The 22,795-nt window shown below is 38.6% G+C and overlaps 1 protein-coding gene across 2 annotated transcripts in view; it reads right to left on the bottom strand.

Annotated features, from left to right (window-relative positions):
• Positions 1-5,346: 5,346 nt before the first annotated feature.
• The window catches only part of nr3c1 (nuclear receptor subfamily 3 group C member 1), a 70,608-nt gene continuing 53,159 nt past the window's right edge, over positions 5,347-22,795 (bottom strand). For both annotated transcript variants that reach the window (XM_022738818.1, XM_022738819.1), the window contains 6 exons: positions 19,401-19,517; positions 15,220-15,492; positions 12,831-12,975; positions 9,914-10,044; positions 6,523-6,680; positions 5,347-6,059 (listed from right to left, as the gene is read on the bottom strand). In XM_022738818.1, the coding sequence (XP_022594539.1) occupies positions 5,907-6,059; positions 6,523-6,680; positions 9,914-10,044; positions 12,831-12,975; positions 15,220-15,492; positions 19,401-19,517 (977 nt within the window). In that variant the 3' untranslated portion in view covers positions 5,347-5,906. The remainder of the gene's footprint in view (positions 6,060-6,522; positions 6,681-9,913; positions 10,045-12,830; positions 12,976-15,219; positions 15,493-19,400; positions 19,518-22,795) is intronic.

Raw genomic sequence — 22,795 nt, 5'->3', positions numbered from 1 at the left:
AAAGTTCAAAAAACATCATAGTATAGTATGGCATAAAATGTCATAGTGTAGTAAGGTATAAAAAGTTTTAAAACAGTCACAGTATAGTAAGGCATAAAAAGTTCAAAAATCGTCATAGTATAATAAGGCTAAAAACATCATAGTATAATAAGGCTAAAAACATCATAGTATAGTAAGGCATAAAAATTTCAAAAATCGTCATAGTATAGTCAGGCATAAAAATTTGATAAAACGTCATAGTATAGTATGGCATAAAATGTCATACTATAGTAAGGCAGTAAAAGTAAAAAAAAACATCATAGTATAGTAAGGCATAAAACGTCATAGTATAGTAAGGCATAAAAAGTCATAGTATAGTAAGGCATAAAACGTCATAGTATAGTATGGCATAAAACGTCCTACAATAGTAAGGCATAAAAAGTAAAAAAAAAGTCAAAGTATAGTGAGGCATAAAACGTCATAGTATAGTAAGCCATAAAAAGTTCAAAATACGTAATTTTGTAGTAAGGCATAAAACGCTGATAAAACGTCATAAGGCATAAAACGTTCAAAAACGTCACAGTATAGTAAGGCATAAAAAGTTCAAAGAACGTCATAGTATATAGTATGGCATAAAACGTCATAATATGGTAAGGCATAAAAAGTTGATAAAACGTCATAGTATAGTATGGCATAAAATGTTCAAAAATGTCATAGTATAGTAAGGCACAAAAAGCTAAAATAAAGTCATAGTATAATAAGGCATAGAATGTTAAAAAAACGTCATAGTATAGTAAGGAATAAAAAGTTAAAAAAACTCATATTTACATTTATATACTTATAAATATAGTAAGGTATAAAAATATCATAAAACATCATAATATTTTAACGCATAAAAAGTCAAAGTAAAGTAAGGTATAAAAAAACGTCGTAGTATAGTAAGGCATAAAAGTTAATAATATAATGAGGCAAAAAACATCATAGTATGGCAAGGCATAAAAATGACCAAAACATCATATTATAGTAAGGCATAAAAACATCAAAAAACATCATACTATAGGAAGGTATAAAAACATCTAAAACCTTCGTGGTATGTTAACGCATAAACAGTGATAACATAGTAAGGCATAGAGCGTCATAGTATTGTACGGCATAAAAAGGTAAAAAAAAATCTTCATAGTATCGCAAGGCATAAAAAAGTCATAGTATGGTTAGACATAAAAAGTCATAGGATAGTATGGCATAAAATTATGCAGCAATTATATGTATACATAATATAATAACGTGAAATGATCAGTTTTACAGCTTAGTTTAACATGCAATTACCATCAATTAAAATAATTGAAACTTGAAATAAAAATAGAACACACTGGAGCTGAGTGTTGGAAAACAGAAAACTTTATTGTGTAAGATGTTTGAACGAAAGAGAAATCAGTTCTTCCGAATTTCCACTTTTAACCAGTCATGACAAAAACATCAACCAAGATGTTACCAACAGGATGCCAAATCCAATGTCAAAGAACAACACAGATAACTTAATTCAACATTTAATCAAATAGGTGAAAATATCGACACTGACTACAGAAGAGGTGTAATACAGAAGTAATACAAACTATTGTTTTTTTTTAAACAAACATTTTATATTTTTTGTTTGTTTTTTTACATTGGATTACATTTACATAACTGAAATACGAACATAACAGATTTCAATGAAAGCCATAGCCATATATACCAGTGAAACATGATCTGCCCTTAATCTTTAAAGATAATATTTGCTTGTATTTTATACAAAATAGACTTTATCGACCAGTAGGAGGGTAGTGCAATTCCATTAGGCTCTGGCAGATTTACTTTCACACGGAGATTCAACTTTTTTTTGTGTGTGTTTTGGTTTCTATTTTAAAGTGACCAGTAAATCCTCACAGCAATATATATATGGGATCCAAAGCCTTGACCTTTACAAAAGATACCTTTCAAATACAATAAGAAGTACTACAAGCTGGATAATAAGTGCTACTTAAAATGTAACTACTTGAATACTTCTTTTTGTTTGTTAAATCATTTTTTTTCTCCTCTGCTTTGGTCACTCTTATATAACACAAAACCTCCCCAAGTCCACCCCTGACTCCTTCCCCTCCTCCCCTCCTCTCCCTCGTTTCCATAGAACTTTAAAACACAGTGAGCATTCGTGTAGACTTTCCCATTGACTCGTAAAATTTACATTTACTTCACAAGACAAACATGTTTAACACTTCCTAATGTATTCAACACATCTACCTTTTATCAAACACAAACCAACAAACAGAAAAATATTTACTTTCTGACTCGTTCAATGTACAAAAAGGATTGAGTAAAATCATTATATCAAAGAGGATCAAGCTGATGTATTCAAAATCACAGAAAATATTGTCATTTTTTACAACAGATCAATCTCCAAAAGCATTGATATTTGTTAAGGGTTTATCTATTTCCTGATTTGAAATCTTATTTCTATGGCTCTCTGTCTCCCTTTCGCAAGGCCTTTAGTCGAACATGAAGCTGAAAGGCAAAAGAAAAAATGTGTAGGAGTATAGAGGTTAGGTCTATGTAAAAAATATTTTGTAATAATAGACACTGTTAAGGTTGCACTGGATATGTCGGCGCTGCTATATACACCTATGGCCATTTAGAAATGAGCAGGGATATGGTTACATCTATGCGTTAAAGCTGGTTTTCTGAAGCACCACCACCTGGAAACAGCTGTAATACTGAATGCAAAGTTACCCAAACAAATAGACAAGTCAAATCTTCCCCAGAATAATCAGCAATGTTGTGAGCAACATCAAGTCCGAGGCCAATGAGACCAAGTCAGCAGGTGAAGCTGAAAGCCGACACTGCACATGAAACAACCCTGCTGCGAGTGGCCATCCTTTGGCAGAATGGCTGATTAAAAACATGATGGCTCTTAGTGAAAAGCGGCTTGTATGCGTCCAGAGCCTGCTGTGCTGTTAGCTGTAAGTAACACACAAATGACCGGTCTCTATGGCAACCTGCTACCTGGTCTGTTAACTGCCATTCAGAGTTATGCGCTGCGGAAGGACGAGTACCATTCAGAGTAAACAGCTGAAAATCTATATGGTCGACATTTTAGGCAGAGAGGCCTGGCAGTTACAAGAAACAGTGAGGAAAATAGACCCGCATCTATTATGAAGGGGGGGGGGGGGGGGGGGCAATGTACAACTGCACTGTTCATGTATTTTGCTTTGGCTATCGCATAAGCTGGTACAATCATATTTCCACATTACAAATGTACCAAATGCTGATCACCACCTGTTTGACAGCAGTAGAAAGTACTGCTTATTTTGCAATTTCAAAAATACAATATTTTGTGCATTTCCAAAAAAAGAAATATATATATTATATATAATATATATATATATCATACACTTACTTAGATGATAACAATCAGTACTTTTTAGCTGGTGTAGATGTGACACTGAACTAAGCTCTTTCTCATAATTGAGCACCCTTAAGCAAAGTTACAAGAACCACATGATGTCAAATTACAACTGAATAATCACTTTTTCACATGTCCAGGAAAAAAAAAAAAAATATATATATATATATAAACTTGCTATTACATTTGGCACTAGTGGAACACATCCATGTGATGCTCGCTTGTCAGCCTGAGCTGTAATTCACAAATTATTTGGACCAAACTGCAAAAATATTTCAACTTTAGAGGTGAAGTCTTGTGCTGAGAACAAAGGTTCCGTTGATTGCGGGTGTCTCTATTTTTACATCTCATATTACAAAATATATATATATATATGCATATTATATTTATTTACCTTTTCAGTTATGTTTGAGCTCATCAGCTTAATGATAACCTAATTTTCTGTTTGTGCAAACACTGAGATGAACCTGATTAAAAGATATATTTAATTTATGGTATTTTGAGAGAAATACTTTTTTTCACAAATTAATATGCTTTTTATTTACTTCTCAGGAGTACTGCATTGTGAAATTAATAATTTCCAGAGAATCAATTAATAAACATCTAAGTATTTAGAGGTTTGAGAATTGTTATCATCTAGAAAATCTAACTGGTCTAGTACTCCTGTTAGGTTGCAACACACAGCACAAATAATTTCCTTTCTCATTTGAACTTGCTGTGCTTTCTGAGATGGTAACACGCCAACGCGGACAGGTAAGTCATCTCAACTGGAGCTCCATGAAAGCATATTTTTTAAAATGAAGTTGCATGAAACCATTTACGAAGCTAGAACCTCAGCATGAATGCAGCTGGCAATGAAAGGACGGTTTTGAATTATGGCTACTTATCAACACACAGACACCTTGGACTTTTGACACCTTGGGGTGTGACTGCACCTGAATAAACTGCAAAGGTTCGTAAACAAGTTTCATTCCAATTAACAACTCGCTGATTATTCCAAGATCTACAGTCGGTAATGTTTAAGTCAGTCAGTCAGTCTGCACCTAAATAGTACAAAACATCAGATATGTCTTGTTTAAATTCCAGTGGTGTCCATTTAGCACAGAGCTGGTTGCAGCTTCTCACAAGTTTGTATTTGCATGTGTGTTCAACATTATATCTGTTGATATAACCTGGGTAACCTGTAACTTTCAACACAATGTGATCCTAATTGGGCAATGCAGTACACTTATCAAATGTACTTCACACAGGGGAAAAGAAACATGAAATGTTTGAGACTTTAACAACATTTGGTGATACTTTTCCTGTCTTTTTTTTTTTTTTTTTTTTTTTTTTTTTTTTTTTTAAAGATCTTAAATCAAATCAAATCTGTATCAAAGGCTGTCTTCCTTATGTGCATGTCTGGGGATAAGAACAGAGAGAGCTGCCCACATTAAAAACACTAACATGGCGGTTTGAAAAGAAAACAGAAATTGCCAGCATGGAAAAACTAAAACAGACAAAATATGTGGAAGGATGTCAAGGTTACATTCTTATGCAAAGAAACACAACGGTTTTAGAGAGGATGGCTATGAAGAGCTTTAAAAGCTAAAAAGGCACTGGTTTTCCCTTCTCGGATACATCCTGTGTAAACATTTTGATTTGTGTGAATGCATGTCTGCGTCTGCTTTGTATGTTTATGTGTGTAAGTGACTTTTGCATGTGTGGTCAGAAATGCGTGCCTGCATAAAATAAATGGAGAATATTCCTCTATATGTTTTTTTTTTTTTTTTTTTTTCATCCATTGGTCAGGTATATAAATCTGATTTGTTTCATTTCAGAAAAGATAACTGATTCACAGCTGAAAACTGTTTGTCCTCACTGTCCTTGGAGTCCAGAGGGAGGGGGGGGGGGGGGGGGGGGGGGGGGGGGGGGGGGGGGGGGGGGGGGGGAGAAAAAAGTATGTTTCTAATTATTCTGTGATTTTGTTTGTCCCTTTCGTCGCCACCAGTTCTCTGGAAACCACAGCAAGCCAGCGCTCACTACATTCTCCGTGCAGTGGAGCCGTGGAGGGCAAACAGAGACAAGCTGGGCAGGTGAGCAGAGGAACATCAGGCTTAAACTGGGGGCAAGCTTCAACAGGCTGCTAATCCAGCGAGTCGGAGAGTGTGTTTGGTGTCATGTTGAATGAGGAAAAGGTGGTTCTAGGTGTTGGCTTGTCAGTGAAAACAGCAGTGAAACACTGGAGGCAGGAAAGACATAGGCGGAGGTAAGGGGCTCGGGGAAACAAATAGATCACCAAAATGCAGCCTGCCCACAAGACATTCAGAGCCAAAACATTTCCCCCTGGAGGCCAAATTCTTCTTGGTTAGCCAAGAGGAAGGGCTACAGGTCGGTAGTAGGGTGTCCTACTGTAGTTTGGCCAAATCTGGGACCAGATTAGGAGGCGTGAGGCCACAGGTATTGTGCTCCTGGAGGAGGATTTAAGTCATTGCTTCACAGTTTAAGGCAGTCATTTCTGATGAAACAGCAGAGGCTTGACACTCCCGTCTTTGAATTTTGGTATCTGGTTGGTGATGATCTCCGCCAGCATCTCCGGGAATTCCACACTGAGGGTTTTATTCACAAAGGTGTAGAAACAGATCTGGAGAAGACCCTCGACCATCTGGAGGAGACATCCAAGAGGGCAGAGACAGACACATTAGTTAGAATCTATTAGGTATTGTAAAGCTTTTTTTTCCATTATTTGAAGATTATTTTTAAATTAGCCTGCAGTGGATCTTTACTTCTGCAAAGAGGCCTTACAGGAAGGAGAGCGGCTGAAATAGACTTGAGCGTAATATAATGCACTTAGTGGGATCTGTGAGTGTATTCTTTTGGGGTTTACACTAATCAGCATGGTGCGAGGATCTCAGAAGAACACCGAGTTATTGATGCACTTGAACCACTAGATGTGAAAGAAAACACCTGACTGCTATGAAAGAAGATGTAACAGGAAGCCACTTGTGAAACCTTATAGACATGACTGAATTCTAAGAAAACCAAGAAGAGGAGGAGAAACAGAAATCATCACAGTATATGCTGATTCAGTGTGTGTGTGTGTGTGCGTGTGTGTGCATTTCTCTAACCTCCTGCATCGAGTCCAGTAGCTTAGTCAGCTGGTAGAAGCGCTGCCAGTTTTGACTAGCGTTCTCCTCTCTCTTGACGATGGCTTTTCCCAGCTCCTTGATGTATGTCATCCTGATCTCGTCAAACACCGCCTGGCTCTTCAGGCCATCTTTTGGCACTACACACACACACACACACACACACACACACACACACACACACACACACACACACACACACACACACACACACACACACACACACACACACACACACACACACACCACCACACACACACACACACACACACACACCGAACATAAACACAAAAACAAAGATATCAGGAGAGACGTTGGCGTGCAAGTTGGCAGACAATGGCGGGATTGTGACTAAAATAAAATAAAGATAATAATAATAAAAAAAAACATTGTTAATGGTGGCACAGATTTGTAGTTGTTTCAAAAATATCTGTGATGTTACATCACACGCACTGAGAGATTTTCATGTCAAGAACTCCACGCAACTTTGATACGATTTTATTATCCCACAGACAACCGATCCAAGAGGAGCACAGAAATTTTAATTATGTCTATAAATCCACCACATCTCTACTGGAGGGAGGTGAAAGTTGTCTATTGTATTTATCTTTCTGTTTTATCTTATGTAATGAACAATGAAGAACTTAAAATGTACCCATGTGATTTGCATTTAGACCCATACCTATGTGGACACATTTATACATAAATATCTTTGTTGCCATCTCGACAGCTGGTGATGTGAACATCTGGTTAGGCACATTCAAACATGTGTCTGAAATTAGTAATGTTTCTGTTTGTCTTAGCCTGTTCTTGAGCCTGTTCTCTGCTGCAACACACAGCACAGGTCATTAAAACTAACTGTGTGGGACCCCAACAAGGGGAAACACACACAGATGCATGCATGCACCTCCTCACCAGAGGCAGTGGAAAGTATGCAAAACTAAAAGGTAACATCAAATGCTACTGTGCAGCATGTTCCCAGTCCAAGAGGAACAGTAAGTGTTTGGACACACACCTAAAAAAAAAACAAAAAACAAAAAAACATTATAATCTCTGCATGTATGTGTACTTCAAAGAGCACACACTGGGGATTTCCACAGCACCAAACCACAAACGGCTGAAAAACATCAATATGCAGGTATCATAATGACCATGTCAACACATCATGGATTCCTTGTCAGTCAGGTGCCTGGCATCGTGCCCAGGCAAAGCCACAGTCACTGGCCTAGAGATTATGCAAAGCCAAAGAGGGCAGGATCAGAATGAAGTACTGTCCGATTTACATAATCAGATAAGTGGAAGTGCTATCTGGCCTGTACATTATGCATTTGCAGGTTTGGCAGAGAGACAATTTTTAAGAGTAAAAACAGATTTCCTTTTCTGCTCTCTCTGGATTTTTTAGTATAAAATAAATGTGTTACTTTTATTTAACAGAGATTTGACTGTCAGAAATGGGTCATAGTAGCTATTTTCTGCTGTTTGTGTGTGTGTGCATGTTCTTTTTTGAACCTATTATTTAAACATTGTGGTGCAGATGTTAACTCTGCTGAAAGTGAAGTCTGCCTGCATAACAGGTATGATATAATAAATCAAATTGTCCCATAGGTGATTTTAATTCTCAGTCATGTGCATGAGAAATGATTCAAACAGCTCAAATCAAAGTTGTCCTGTCCTGATAGTATTTCCATCCCTGATGGGAACAGATGGAAATAGCTCTCAGGTATGAAAATGTAACCAGTGCTCACTATGGAAATGTCATTTCCTCTGTATAAAGAGCAAATCGCCTCTTAAGTGCATCCTTTCCCCTGCCATTCTCTGAGAGTGAGGTGGAAGGACGGACGCTCTCCTCTACAGCAAAGGCAAATTTACATAACTGGGGAAAAGTCTGACTTTTTTCTTGTATCTCTGGTGATTTTAATGGTAGTAATTGAATAGCTTGAATGCTAGTCCACTGTTTGCATACAGTCTATTATTTAACCTTTTCAGAAAGACAGGACAGTGAGGGCTGCTAAACATTTAACAATTTTTACGCCTTTTTTTTTTGTTAGAAATTGTCTTCCAAAGGTTTTCACTAATTTATATATTTTAAACTCGAGCAAATCAGGGCCTGCAAATCAACATTCATTCGGAATAAATTTAGGATACGATAATAGAGCTCTGCTAAGACCAATTTTCACTCAGCGAAACTTAAATAATCATAATTTGGGAAAAAGGTTTTTGTTGAAACAAGGTTTTCCATTTGGGCAAATTGCAGCTGTGTTGATTACACAGCAAGCTGTATTTTACTCTCCGAGATAAGAAACAGAAAGTTGTCGTTGACTTCACTTCACATTTTATAATTTTCAAACAAACTCTGAAAGCTATTCTGTAGGTACAGGAAAAAGCATAAACTGTTTCTGTTAATGGAGAGGAAGAAAAAAAATGATGCATCTACAAAGATCAAAGTATTTTCAGAAGACAAATACACTCTTATAGAAAAGCTAAAAGAACTAGATGGAGTGATACAATTCTTACAAAAGATAACCCTAAATGAATTCTCCCAGTGTTATAGAATATCAATCTGTGATGCTCAATGCATTTTCGGGCTCATTTTGTGATGATTTCGCTATCCACCTTTTCACAAAGTGCCTTTAGGTAACCACGATTTTCTGTCTTGTTCTTATGATAATTACTTTCCACGATGAACTGCTTAATTGTTAAAAAAAAAAAAAAAAAAAAAAAAATGACATTCACAATTTCTCAGAGGCCACGATGATGTCTTCAACCTGTTGTTGTTGTTGTTGTTTTTATCCAACTGACAGACTGAAACCTCAAAAAGCAATTTACTGTCATATACAGTGTGTTACAGAAAAGTAGCAAATTGTCACATGAGCATTTTTGCATTAGAAAATTATTGAAACAATTGATTATCGGTATAGCTGCTGATTAATTTTCTGTCAATGGACTAATCAGTGCAGCTCTAGTTGTTAGCTTTGTTGTTTACGTAACTCAAGCACATAAATTCTTTTAATGATACAATGAGTGAATGTTTGATTCTTTATGTTGTGGTAAAGTGGTACTATGAAAAATGTAGCTACCGTCGTGCAACACGGTAAAAACCTTCCCTGGTTTTTCAGATGCTCCATGGATCCATAGAAGCTGCAGTAGTGCTTGGCATTTATGATACAGTTTTTTCCACCATCCCACAACATATACTACTCTGCTGTGACTAATTGAGCCTACCTCGCATTGCAAAAGGTTGCAGCAGTATTACATGTTGGATACGGTGGAAAAGTGATTTTTGAAATCTGTTTTTAATCCCAGAATAATTGCAGTCCCTGAAATTTGAAAAAAACCCTGCTGTGGTTTTTCAAAGCAAAGCGTGTTCCATTACCTGTACTGAGCAGTAACAGGACCTTCATGCACAGGTACTCGTCATAGGACACTTGCAGTCTGACAAACTCATTACAGATCTTCAGCATTTGCTCGCACTGGTCGGTCATGAAGGGCAGCTTCATTCGCTCTCTGAAAGGAGGGAAAGGAAAAGTAGAATGGACAAAGTAGAGTTGAGGGAGAAGAGATGTAGAGCAGGTAGAGACAGCAGGGGAGGAAAGAGAGGAAAACAGACGTCCAGATTAGATTTAAAGCTCTTTCACTCATCCTGTTATTCAATTCTCAATAAAACAGCCCCAGCAGGGAAGCGCTTCAGCCCTGCAGGAGAAAACCGGACTGTGAAATCAGTCCTGATGGATTTTCACACCTCACTTCCACTAACACACAGCCCACATTACTTTCTACCTCTAAAATCAATAATGCACATTCTCCAGATTTGTAGCCTTGGGTTCAGAGCCGTCTATTCATTCTGACCAAGTGCAGTGCCACTGGCGATGACTTCTTCACCTTTCATATCTATTTCTCTTTACCCCTCTTTGAGTTTACGTCTCATCTGGGAATGACTCTTCACAGCTCAGGGCTCTCTGTCTACATATTTCCAATAATGATGCTGAGCTGTTTGCAGGATGTCAGCAGCGAGAGTTCAGTGTGTTTGCTGCACCCTATTCATTCAGCATGAAGTAAACAACATTTACACTTTGGGCAAAGGAGCACTGCACTTCAGACAACTTCCAAATGGTCACATCAGAGTCAGTGGTTACACCTAGCCTTTAGCAAACTGATGAAATCAAGTTATAGTTGAATTGCTTGGTCAAACTCTAAATGTTGTTTTATTTAAATCTTGATTTAAATAAAATTTTTGCTCCTTCTACTGTGTTTTATTTATTAAGTTAATGCACTTGAGACGTTTGGCTTATGTTATTAACCAGAAAACAAACAAAAAAAAGTTTTTTGTGTAAACACATTTAACATTTCTCAAAGTGAGGTACAGGAAAATGTCGAATTTTCTGGAAATTATTATCATCGATAAGAAAAATTTCGAAATGATACAAATGCCTACACAGAAGTTATGTAACAGCTGTAGCTGTCAAATGCTAATAATCAATCAATTATCTTGAAATACAAACACAAAACATGTTTTAGCTTTTCAGAAAAAAAAAGGCTACAACAGTCAGTGAAACACAGGATATCTGGGAGAGGGAGCAGGACTTCTTTCTTTTCATTAAAAAAAAAGTCCTGTTGTGAGAAATAATCAGCAAAGGCCCACTAAAGTGCGAGGAGCTCAGAAGGATTAAGACTGAAAGATGATGGGTGAAATGGCACAATGTTGTTTTACCTCCCAAAGTGTTTAAAACCTGAGCTTCCAAATTAAAACAGTGCTATGGAAACAGACGTACTAACAGGAGATTAGCCTCTATCCTGTTTCCTCCAGGGACTACAAAGACTGTGGTAAGCACAGATACATCCAAGCACAATCAATTTCTGCAGCCAGTGACTGTTTAAGTAATGAGGCCTTGTAATTAACATACTGCAATCGTACCTGAGCCGTCTCTCTGTGGCTTCAATTTAGCACAGAGGGTTATTTACTGTATGGTTCAGTATGTGGCTGATGCACTCGCTTCTTTCTACATGACATGGATTCTGATTGTGCTTTTTTTCTGTGCATTACAAAAACTAACGGGGTTCTTTCCTATAAATATTTATCTTAATAAATCACTACAAATACTCTTAGAATTATTACAAAATATTTCATTCCACCCCTGCAACAGAAACCAGCAAATCTGGGACTGCGCACCTGTGTGGAGTTGCTACACTTTGAGCAGGATTACATAGTGATTTAATATCAAAAACTAAGATAAGAATATCATCATACAGGATTTTGGTTCTGATTTATGATCTTCATATATATATATATATATATATATATATATATATCCTAAATGGGACATTTTACGGTTGAGAAATAAGGTGGTCAAACTGTGTAAAGGTGACACTGTATCTAAATGACCTCAAACCTAGGTTAGCATTTCTGTGCTCAAGTTTCTTTTCACTTCTCAGCTGGCATACATTTAATCATGGATTCATCCATGTAGCTTGAATATTCTTTCATTCTCAGATTCAGATGAAAAGATGGATTCCACTCTCACGTCTGTGAGTAAAGTAAGAAGCTACAGCCAGGAGGAGCCTTGTTTAGCATATAGACTGGATAAAGGGTGAGACAGCGAGGATGGCTCTGTCTGAAGTCTCCAAGAAGTAGTTCCAACACCTAACGCCCTGTTCGTGTATGGATTAACCATACGAGATACAAGTAGTTTTGAGCTAGCCTAACGGCCTCCTGGCTCCAGCTCCGTACACAAGGCTCAGGCATGAGAGTGGTATCGATCTTCGCATCTAAGCTTCTGCAAGAGAGCAAAAATGTGTTTTTCCAAACGTGTGAAAATATTCCTGTAAGGCAGAGTGTAGAGGTATGTAGGTGGGTTAAGCCTGGGATTGTTTCAACCACATTTTGAAGGCTTTTTTCTTTTTTTTTTTGCCATGGCCTCATCGTAGTGTCTTTATCTGAAACAAAGACTGTCTTTGTTTCAGATATGTCCAATGTTTGGCCTGGGAAGGGTGCAAACAGCCGTGTGCTTCCTCTGATAAACATGGCATCAGCAGCTGCTCCTTTTCACCTCTTCCAACATCTTTAATGCACAAACTGCCAAATTTCCAATATACAGTCGTTGCCAGCCTCATGACCTGTCTTCTCCTCTAGCAAGTCATGAGTCATGAATAGATACATGGGTGAGCTAGCAAGCCAAAGTGATGAAGCGAGACTGACACCCTGAAATGAGCAAATTACAAGACAAAACTGGCCGACAAGTTGTTGCTGAAGAAAGGACTGCATTAAATATACAGCAGCTGGCAGTGGTACGCACTTGTTGATGACGAGATCGGGGGCGAAGCAGAGCATGCTACCGTTACACTGCTCATACGACCTCCAGCCGAGACTGAAGGACATTAGAAAGAGCCAGGAGCACTGCAGCAAAGTCATCTGGTCATCCAGGTGCAGGTTGCGGAAGCCTAGGAAGGTCAGATAAGACAGATTAAAAAGAAAGCACCGACACAGACAAAGCCAATTGGACAGAAAGAGACACACAAACACATCATCACACTAAAAATGGATAATTAGATTTGAGTATTTAGTTGTTCTTTAAAGATTGTTGGCCAACATTAGCAATAAGCACACCACTAACTTGATATTTTTCTGCACAGCTTAAGTTAAATGCAATGTGACATCAGTTAGTGCTATATATATACATATGTGTGTCATTGTACAAATAAAGATTTAATAAGCACAGCATAACATCTTCATATCTGTATTTCAGAGAGATACAGAAACACTAACGAAAACAAAAAGTAATTGCTCAATACGTCATTAAAACACAATTACGAAGACGGCTTCCAAAAAGCAAGAAAGGAGGATCTAGTTAAGTCAATGTTCAAACTGGATTTAAACTGCAGTTCAGTTGTTTCCACACTGTCAAAACTAGAAAAGTGGAGCTGCACATGAAAAGTCCTTTCACATTACATTTGTTTTAAACCATGGCTGTTATGTAAGAGCGCTCCCCTCCTCCCTTAGAGCTTTTTCTCACTACCACCTTGGCAGGCTGCCAGCTGTGGACAATGCACACACAACAAGACTGGAGCCAGATTTGTCCCTCATCAAACTGTCACACACGGAAATCACGAAAAAAAAAAAAAAAAAATAGTGTTATGGTTTTTCCTGAGAAATCTGATCTTGCATCTTTGGTATGACCGATAGCAACAATTAGAGTGGGAAGAGAAAATCTCAAAGCAAATACTTGGAGCGATTATCAAGTCATGTGCCTCCTTTCTCATGATTAGAAACTATTAGAATGGGTGGTAAAAAAAAAAAAAAAAAAAAAAAAAATTCCAAACTCTGTTTCCATTTTTGTTTTTGTGGAATGGAAACTGTGTAGTCCTCAAACCCAGCAATTATCTTCTTATTTGATGTTTATAAGAGGAATTTACGTTACTTGGGAGAACAGTAAAATATAAATATATCCCTTTATGAATTCAATCCCAAAGGAATCATGTTTAGTCCAATACCAGTGATGATGTTACCTTCCTCCTCATTTGACAGTCTCTCAGTAATGTGCCACTGTTAGATGAAATAACCCAGAAACTGACGCAATCATTTTACGCTCAAGTAAGCCGAGTCGACGCTGACGATGGATGCAGTGATTTTTACTGCTCTGAGATGAAAAAGCTGAAATTTCCACTCGCTTGTAGGAACATTTGCTTAACAGCACTAATGACTTTTAACAGGTTGTAGGAACATCATCAGGGACATTGTCTATGCACATTCAAAAGGACATTAACCTTCGTCATGGCCTGATCAAAATCTAAATACTCTGAAGAGGTGGGGTGCCTGAAGTGAATTGTTCTTTCATAAGCCATGATTGCTCTACTCTTCTGTCAGCCATTACAGAGGTCACACATTTTATTACATGGTTTTTGAACGTCTGTTGCTCTTGGGCTCTACTGCCAAGAGGAATCATTTGTGAAAAAAAAATATATATGTACATTTACTTTTTGTAATGTTTTTGTGTCTAAAGTGGGAGGCCACAATTGCATTAATTAACATAACTAACTGCCTATGAGCCTAACCGTGATTCAAGCAGCAAAGTGATGAACCTCTGCTACAAATTGGCCCCTTCTTCCTCCTTTGCTTCTCATTAACTGCATGATTCCACTTGATCAGACAGAAGCCGCAGCCCGAAATTGAAGAGCCATATCCACGTTTTCAATCTGACAAGAGTTATGTCTTATCAACCGCTCTAACCACAAGAATGAACTCTGACATTTTGAATTTTATATAAGTTATGTTTCTCCACAGGAATGGTCACATAGTTTGGATTACTTCGCAGGTTAACTTCTGGTTAATTGTGTTCTTTACTTTCACTGAGGAATGGTAACAAGCAGATGCTTGGTTAACCTGGGGGGCAAAAGTGAAAGCTTTGCCATTGTGCACTAAATGTCTAGTCTGCAATTGTTGCAGTGTGCAACCAAGGACATGTTCCCTTTTTCTTTTTTTTTTATCTAAAAGTGATGTAACTTCCTTGACCAGCTGCATGTATTAAAAGTAACAAATGAACATGCGTGTCTTTGTTTTCCATCACAGATTTGTTTCACTTCACTACACATGAGACTCATTTGAAGAAGCTGCTACTACTGCCAGTGACACTTTGCTTGAGCAGTGCACCAAGACAAAACCAAAGGCAACACATGGCTTTTTGTTACCTGGCAGTGACTTGGCCCACTTGACTGCAGAGATGACCTGTTGTCCCCCCAACCTGTTGAGAGTGGTCATGAGCCGTGAGGAGGTGTCGGGCAGTGTGCTGTCGTAGCCCGAGTAGATGATCTCCGGCTCGATGGCCTTGAGCACTGACAGCATGGTGGGCACGAGCTGGGGCATGCACCTGGGGATGACTGGAACAGGCATGTTGCTGATGGGCTCGGATGATCCAGGGGGCCGGGGCACTTTCATCTTGATCAGCTTCTTGTTTTTCCTTGCTGGGGGGGGGGGCAGAGGAATAGAAAGGGAGGGAAGGACACATGAAACAGAAGGGAGAAAGTGAGCAGAGGTAGTGTTTCTTTTTTGTCTGTTTTTTTTACTCTTTATGTTTTCAGGTTGTCCCTCCATCCGCCCCTCTTCAAATTTATCTTTCACTCAAGGATGAACTGATTAGATTTTGGTGGTCAATGGTGAAGATCATTGTGATCTCACAAAACACATTTGGCCATAACTCAAAAATGTAAATGCTGACCATGACACAATTTAAAGCAAAGTTCTAATAGGCTAAATGATGAAGTGATGACATTGTATAGCCAAATGGTCGAAGGTCAACTTCACTGTGACATCATAATGTTCTATAAAAACATCCTGAGTTACAGCATTTAATAACGGCCACTCCCGGCCATTATTAAATGCTGTAACTCAGGAAGGATGAGATTGTGACCATATTTCCTGCAGCTTGGCTGGTTGGTGGAGGCATACAACCACAAGACGGTAATTCTAATTTGGGATAAAGTAGATGCAAAAATTCTATGATTTCTGATTTTACAACCAACTACATTCAAAACAACGGAGAATAGTTAATAGAATAAGTGAAAGATCAAAGCAGCAAACTGCTTGGTACAGTTGGATTACACTTTTCATCACAATTTCCCACAGACCAAGGTGACGTCTTCAAATGTCTTGTTTAGTCTGATCAACAGTGGAAAACCCAAAGACATACAGTATAATGTTATGAAACAGAGAAAAGCAACAAAGCTTTCCATCAGAGGGGCCGGAACAATCAAAATAGTTACAGCTGCTATTCATTTTCTGGCTGATTGATTCAGCTCTAAACATCACCAAATACAGAAATACAGCATGTAGCGCAATAGCACACCACATGAAATAAAAACTACATTGTCTGTGTGAATAATGCACTATTATTTTTACACGGCACAAGCTATACACCTCACCTTGGCACACCACGTGTAAACAACTATCGCTAATATCACATTTAAAAATTAAATGCATTTTAAATATGCTATGTCAATTGATTCTTGGTTCACATTAAAGTATGCATTTTCCACACTATAACAGATTTTCTTTATGAGTGGCACTTTGGTTTCATGCCAGTATATAGGGCCATAAAAATCATTTTCAAGCCCGTTTCCATTTTCCACAATGACTCAATCAAATTTACTTGGTTTAAATAATTTCTTACACAGTAATCTAGAAGCAAATATACAGGGCATGTGTGTTACACTGCATCGAGAAGTAACTCACTAAATCAAAGGGAGAAAAAAAAAAATCCCATTCATCATATCTTCCCCTGGTCTCCGACCTCAGCTGTTTTTACATGCTTGGCCTGACCCCACCTCATCGTTTAACACTAATGTAAAAATCAAAAGGACTACACCAGTGATTGAAACAATTAATTTAATTAATTAAATGTGAAAATAATTAATTGAAAACAAACAGCAGCAACAATATCAACAATAAAAGGAAGTGGCTGTTATGAATTTGAAATCCATGAGTTCTGACAAGCCTAGAAAAGGTCAGAAGAATGCATCATGCTAGTTTGTGTGTAACAAGACACAGTCCACAAAACTACACCATTTCTCAGAGGACTTTGTCCACATATGCATGCTTTGGCAAATTGTTATGTTTTTGCTCGCACTACGTGGATTACGTGGGCATCATTTTGACATTTTCTCCCACTAAATGTGCAAAACATATCAGGAGTTGAGAGGTTACCATGAAAAAACGTTTTTTTCCCCTACTCTCTACCTTTTTTAATTTCCTCTCCTGGTGTTTCTATGGCAACTAAGAGCCTTTCTGGTGGGAGTTTGTCTGCTGATGCACTGACGTCCATCAAATCCCTCTCTCTCTCTCTCTCTCTCTCTCTCTCTCTCTCTCTTTCGGTCTCTGCCTCTCCTGTGCAACTACCTTCACCTCTGTCTGACAAACACAGCACTGTCTGAAAGGAATCTCACACAACACTGATTGTACATGCCCTAAGGGAGCATCAGATGAAATAACACAAGAACCAAGTTCCAAGCACTTACAGCCCCTGTTGAACTTCACCTGTTGCTTCCCATGTCCATCTTCCTTAACCCTGACACACCTTCACTGTTATACCCTGTCCTTAACATTTATCCCTTGAAGCAGAATCAGGTGAAAGATCACGAGGTGATCCCGGGGCTGTGGACTTGGACTTGACAGTGGATTACGCATTCAGTATTGTGTGTGAGGACATGGTGCACCGGCACACGTGTACAGAGCAGCACATTCATAGACAACGGCACATGCTCCCACATGAGTGACTAACACCAGTCGATTCTCACTGCAGCCACGCAACATTCAGGAGGACTTGTACATAAATTTCAAGAACTGTCAGTGATTTTTTTTTTTTTTTTTTTTTTTCCCCAAGGTCCATATTGTTGCTCTATTGTTGTGGAGAATCTGTGCTCACATTCAAGAAGACACATTTTCCAAAGAGCTGTGGCGTACTGCTGAGTATTGCCACTGTATTAGACTAGAGGCCATTTATTCACTTTCAGCTTTTCTTGTTTTTTCTTTCTCAAATCCACATACCTCAAAGCCATCAACACCACAAATTCAAAAAGGATTTTCAGGGCCTGCAGGTGATCTGTTTTCATCCCTGTCTCTGTCATTGTCACTGTTTTGACAAATAAAATCGCAGATCTAAGAGGAATAAGACCCTAACAATATTCCTACGGGCACTGGAGCATTACATAAGATGTAAGAGGTGCGAATGGAACAGAATGGCGGAGACTTTTCCAGATAGAGAGTAAAAGGAGGAGATGTGAGATAAAGTATGCTTCAGTGATGTGCGGGACAGGTTTTGATGCTGTATGATATATTCACAGCAATGATTATGGTTTAGTTTAATATTTGTATGCATGCCCCCCCGCCCCTTTCTCTGTTCATACACACTGGTAGTTTTATTTCAGAGTGAGATGTCAAATTTTGTATCATGTCATATTCCCATACTGCTCAGTCTCACTGTTGAAACAACAAATACAAAATAAACTCCAGTTTCATCCCACCAACAAAAAGCTTGAAAATAAACATTGCAAAACAGTTTTATTATTCCAGTAATTGTATTTCTTATGATGTGTTTTATTAGGCTATCATTAAACGAGCGTGGGTGGGTGCTGCTGAGTTAAACAAAACCAGAAATACTGAAGATCATAGTGGAAAAGAATGGGTGACAGTGTCACGGTGCCACTGACATGGGAGTCAATCAAGGGGAATTTCTTCATATAGTATTTGTTTTAAGGATTGCAGAGCATTCACTACATATTAAAGACACATTGAAAGAAAAAAAAAAGAAAAAACAAAACAAAACTGCTCCGTTATCTATTGGTACATAGCAAAAGTGTCGAAATAATTATTTTCATTACAAAATCCTCTTTCGTCTTCCTGTAAAATGTTAAAATACTTTTGAAGACTCATCCTGATGATCTCGGGAGTGTGCATGCAGAAATTTATCCAGTCAAATGTAATTTGGGGCGAGTGGCTAACCCAGCCCATCACATAAATGTGCAGATTTAGGAGGTCAGTTGGCAAGAACAGTTTACATTTCAAAAGATTGTGGCTGAGGTCTAATGTGTTCATTGTGGGTGGTGTGGGTTGAGGCCAAAGAGGTCCTCAACATGTTGCTCTGTATCTGCTAAGCCGTGCTCACCTTCTGAGTTATCCAATCAAGTCAATCAAACCCCTGTCTCGCCAACTACGCCCTGCTCACATATTCCGTTTCACCCGGAAATACTGTGCGTCTTCTAGGGAAAGCTAAATCCACGCTGACTTCCATTTCACTGTGACTTTAAAGTGAGGTTGTGAGTGTGTGGTGTCTTTGAATGCAGCCGGGACTGATTTAAAGATGGGTCAGCCTGTTTACCTTCCAAGTTCATTCCGGCTTGAAGACATTTCCTGAAGCGGCAGGCTGGACAGTTCTTCCTGCGGATCTTATCTATGATGCAGTCATTCCTCCCCGCACAGAGGTAGTTGTGTTGTCCTGTGAAGAGAAGAGGGAGACGACGGAGAAGGGGGAAAAGGGAGACAGACATATTAGCTACATAAGTAGGTTTGAGATGGATTAGTCTGAGCAGTATGTATTATGACCACACTAACCACCTGTTGATTCTACACTAAGCCTGAGAAGCCTGTGCTTTTCCTCTGGTGTTGACAGCTTCACTTCTTCAAGTCTGCACTCGGAACACATGGCACAAGCCACGATTGTCAACGGAGCCGTTTTAGCTCGACAATCAGATGTGATCCACGTGGCTAACATTCCTACTGTGGCCCATGAACTAGAATCTCAACGGTCCACATTTGACTACAGAGCAAGAACCCTTTCCCTTTCTCATAATAACGCTCTTGCTAGCCGAGAATCAATACCCTATATAACTAGGATGTGGGAAAATAAACCACATGTGAAACTGGGATAAGATTCATTTCATTTTAAAAAGAGGCAAATACAGTATTTGACCAGAGGGAAGAACTTTTGAGTTGATTCCGTCAAACATTTTTAGCTGAAATGTTTGTCAGTGATATGCAAGCAGCGCTATTCACAGGAGCAAATTTAATCAAATCGGATGCAAAGACAAACCCCAACAATGCATTAGTCTGTCTCCCAATACTCTCCAACTTCCCGACCCCACCTGTGGCTTTCTGCCCAAAGCTCAGTAATTCCTACAGAGGACATAAATCTTTCAAAATAGTAAATAAATGAATGATTTCATTTTTTTTTTTTAAAGTTATGTAATTTCTTAAAAACAACTTGTCGTTTTTTGCAAATGCTACTCAAGAAATAGGGGACTTTTTTAAGCCACAGAATTGTTGCTCTGTTGAGTATTTACAGCAGCAGGACAGCGTACGTGGGCTCGACTAAAAATAAACTACAATGGCTGCGTTCATAGGACTGAAGGAACATGTTAGTCAGTGCAACAGAGAGGTTCCTTCATGTGTTTTTGATAGATTTTGGACAACAATGGAGCTTTATGGCAGAGAGGAATAATCTCTATCAGACTTTGGCTACAAGGCCAAACCTTGGTAGTGGGATCAATATTTTGTTGGTTTTGGTGTTTTCATGGGGTTTGTTGGCGATAAAGAAAAAATACAGAATACCACCAGTCCGTTAACCTCCAGATCTGCATGTGCCACACAGCTTCAACTGTCATACCACAGGATCATAACAGAAGAATTTCACAGCTAATTATAGTTTCCATCTTACAATTTAATAAAAAAAAAAAAAAAAAAATTCATTTAAGAGAGCACTAAGGAAACAGATGAATATAAAGTGAAACTCTGTAACACCGCTTCAAACGCTTGTGTTCGCTGTGCTCATTTCCTCTCACTGTACCGTTCTGTACTCCAGGTTGTGTCAGTACAATGTGATGTCACTGCTGGGTTGCGGCTGCAGGTGCAACAGAGCTGAGCACACCCTTGTGCATATTTTTAAACATAACATGGATGCACTTTTTCCCCTTATGAATGTATTTACCAGCAGAGGCAGGAACAGAGGCTTGCAGGTTAATGTGACCTTATCTTGTCATGATGACCCAAACAAGGATACAGTAAACCGAAAACCCTGTCCATCTAAAAATAATGACGGTTCAAGACTATGAGTAGATCAGCCTCTATATCATCCTCCTGCTTTCCCGCACTGGTCAGATGGGTCATTTATTACATTCTGTGGTGCAAACCCGGATGAGATGCGATCTTCACAGCGACTGCTGTTATTTTAGGAAGCATGAAAGTGAATCCTGCTGTTATATGTTTATATGTTTATATGTTTGATGTGCCTTGTGCTTTCTTTCCATCGTCGTCGCCTCATTACTGAGATCAAGCTGTGGAGCTGTCATCTTCTTAAGACAGATTTAAATTTGCCTCCTGATGAGTCAGCTGGACCAAAATACATGCATAGCATTTGTTATACAGGGGAACATGCCTGAGAAGGATTTTACACTCGTTCACATTAATATTCCCTCATGAATACACACAAGACAGCGTTTCCCCCTGTGCACACACACATTCTGAGCACCGCTGCTGAAATTTCACATGGTTCATTAATATTCACAATTTAACGTAACCACCGCAACTTGAGCTTTCTACACTGCATGCAGCTGACTGAGGCCAGTGTGAGACTCACAAACAAACACTCTCAAACACAAAGCGATGCCAACATAGCAGCTGGATAAGTGGCATACGACGACAAGGTAGACTGATCTACCTCTCCTAATGGAAAGACTTTTACGAAGCTAACTTCTTTGGCAATGGCAGTAGAAATATGACCTAAGTACCAGAAGTGAGTTACACAAAGTGAACAATTCTGAATGTCCATGGTGAAGTGGTTGTTACAAGCCAAGCTACACAATTAGTTACTCCAGTTAGGCTATGCAGGGCTGCCTATTGCGGACATTGTCGTAATACCTGCACATTTGGCATCAATTACTCAGTTTGGGCGTCTAATTAAACAGATGGCGTACAAAATTAATCACATCTGTAGGGAATACTACTGAATCTTGTGCAAACATTGCACCTGAGAGAAGTTGGCAACCCCACCTGATCAGGATACGAATGAAACAGTTTGAGATCGTTTGTGCAGACAGTAACAATTTGTCTTCGAACCATTTTTGAGAAATTCAATTTTAAGAGCAGTCTTATTATGTCAACATTGATGCCCAAGTGACTCCAAAGTGGTCTCTTCCATTTGCACATCGTTTGTGCACATTTGTGCAAACAAAACAAACATCTGTGCTTCATTATTTCTCGAGTTATCACAATTTAGTTATCAGATGTGTAACACGCTTGAGGATTAATCAAGCAAAAATGTTTTGTTTTGCTTGCATACACATGCACCAGTGATGTGCAAATGAATGAGTCACCATCATCTGATGAAAAATGCAATGTTTAATTTTTCAAAATTTAAATTAATATCCTGATCATGTGCAGTGCCAACTTCAAAGATTTAAAAAGTTAGACTGAACTGGTGCAGCTTTGTCCCGTTCACTTATCTTGTTAGTCAAATTATATTTGAATTTTCAGAGGAGTCTGGAAGACTGGCTTGTCACGTTTATATTATTTATTTTCATTTATGCTCAATAAAAACAGTGTAAGTCATTTTCTGTGTCGACATTTATTACTACAGTTATCTGAGCCTCCAGGGCCCTTCAAGTGTCAAAAACACACGACAAGGTGAACACGAATGACCATATCTATAACAATTCTAGGGTCATTTTAAGCTATTCCTCCATTGTTACATGCATGAATGCGCACACAACACCACCACTG

The sequence above is a fragment of the Seriola dumerili genome, unplaced genomic scaffold, assembly GCF_002260705.1.
Source record: "Seriola dumerili isolate Sdu_G_001 unplaced genomic scaffold, Sdu_1.0 BDQW01000040.1, whole genome shotgun sequence".
In the NCBI taxonomy this organism is placed as follows: Eukaryota; Metazoa; Chordata; class Actinopteri; order Carangiformes; family Carangidae; genus Seriola; species Seriola dumerili.
This window is presented reverse-complemented; position numbering and strand designations above follow the sequence as displayed.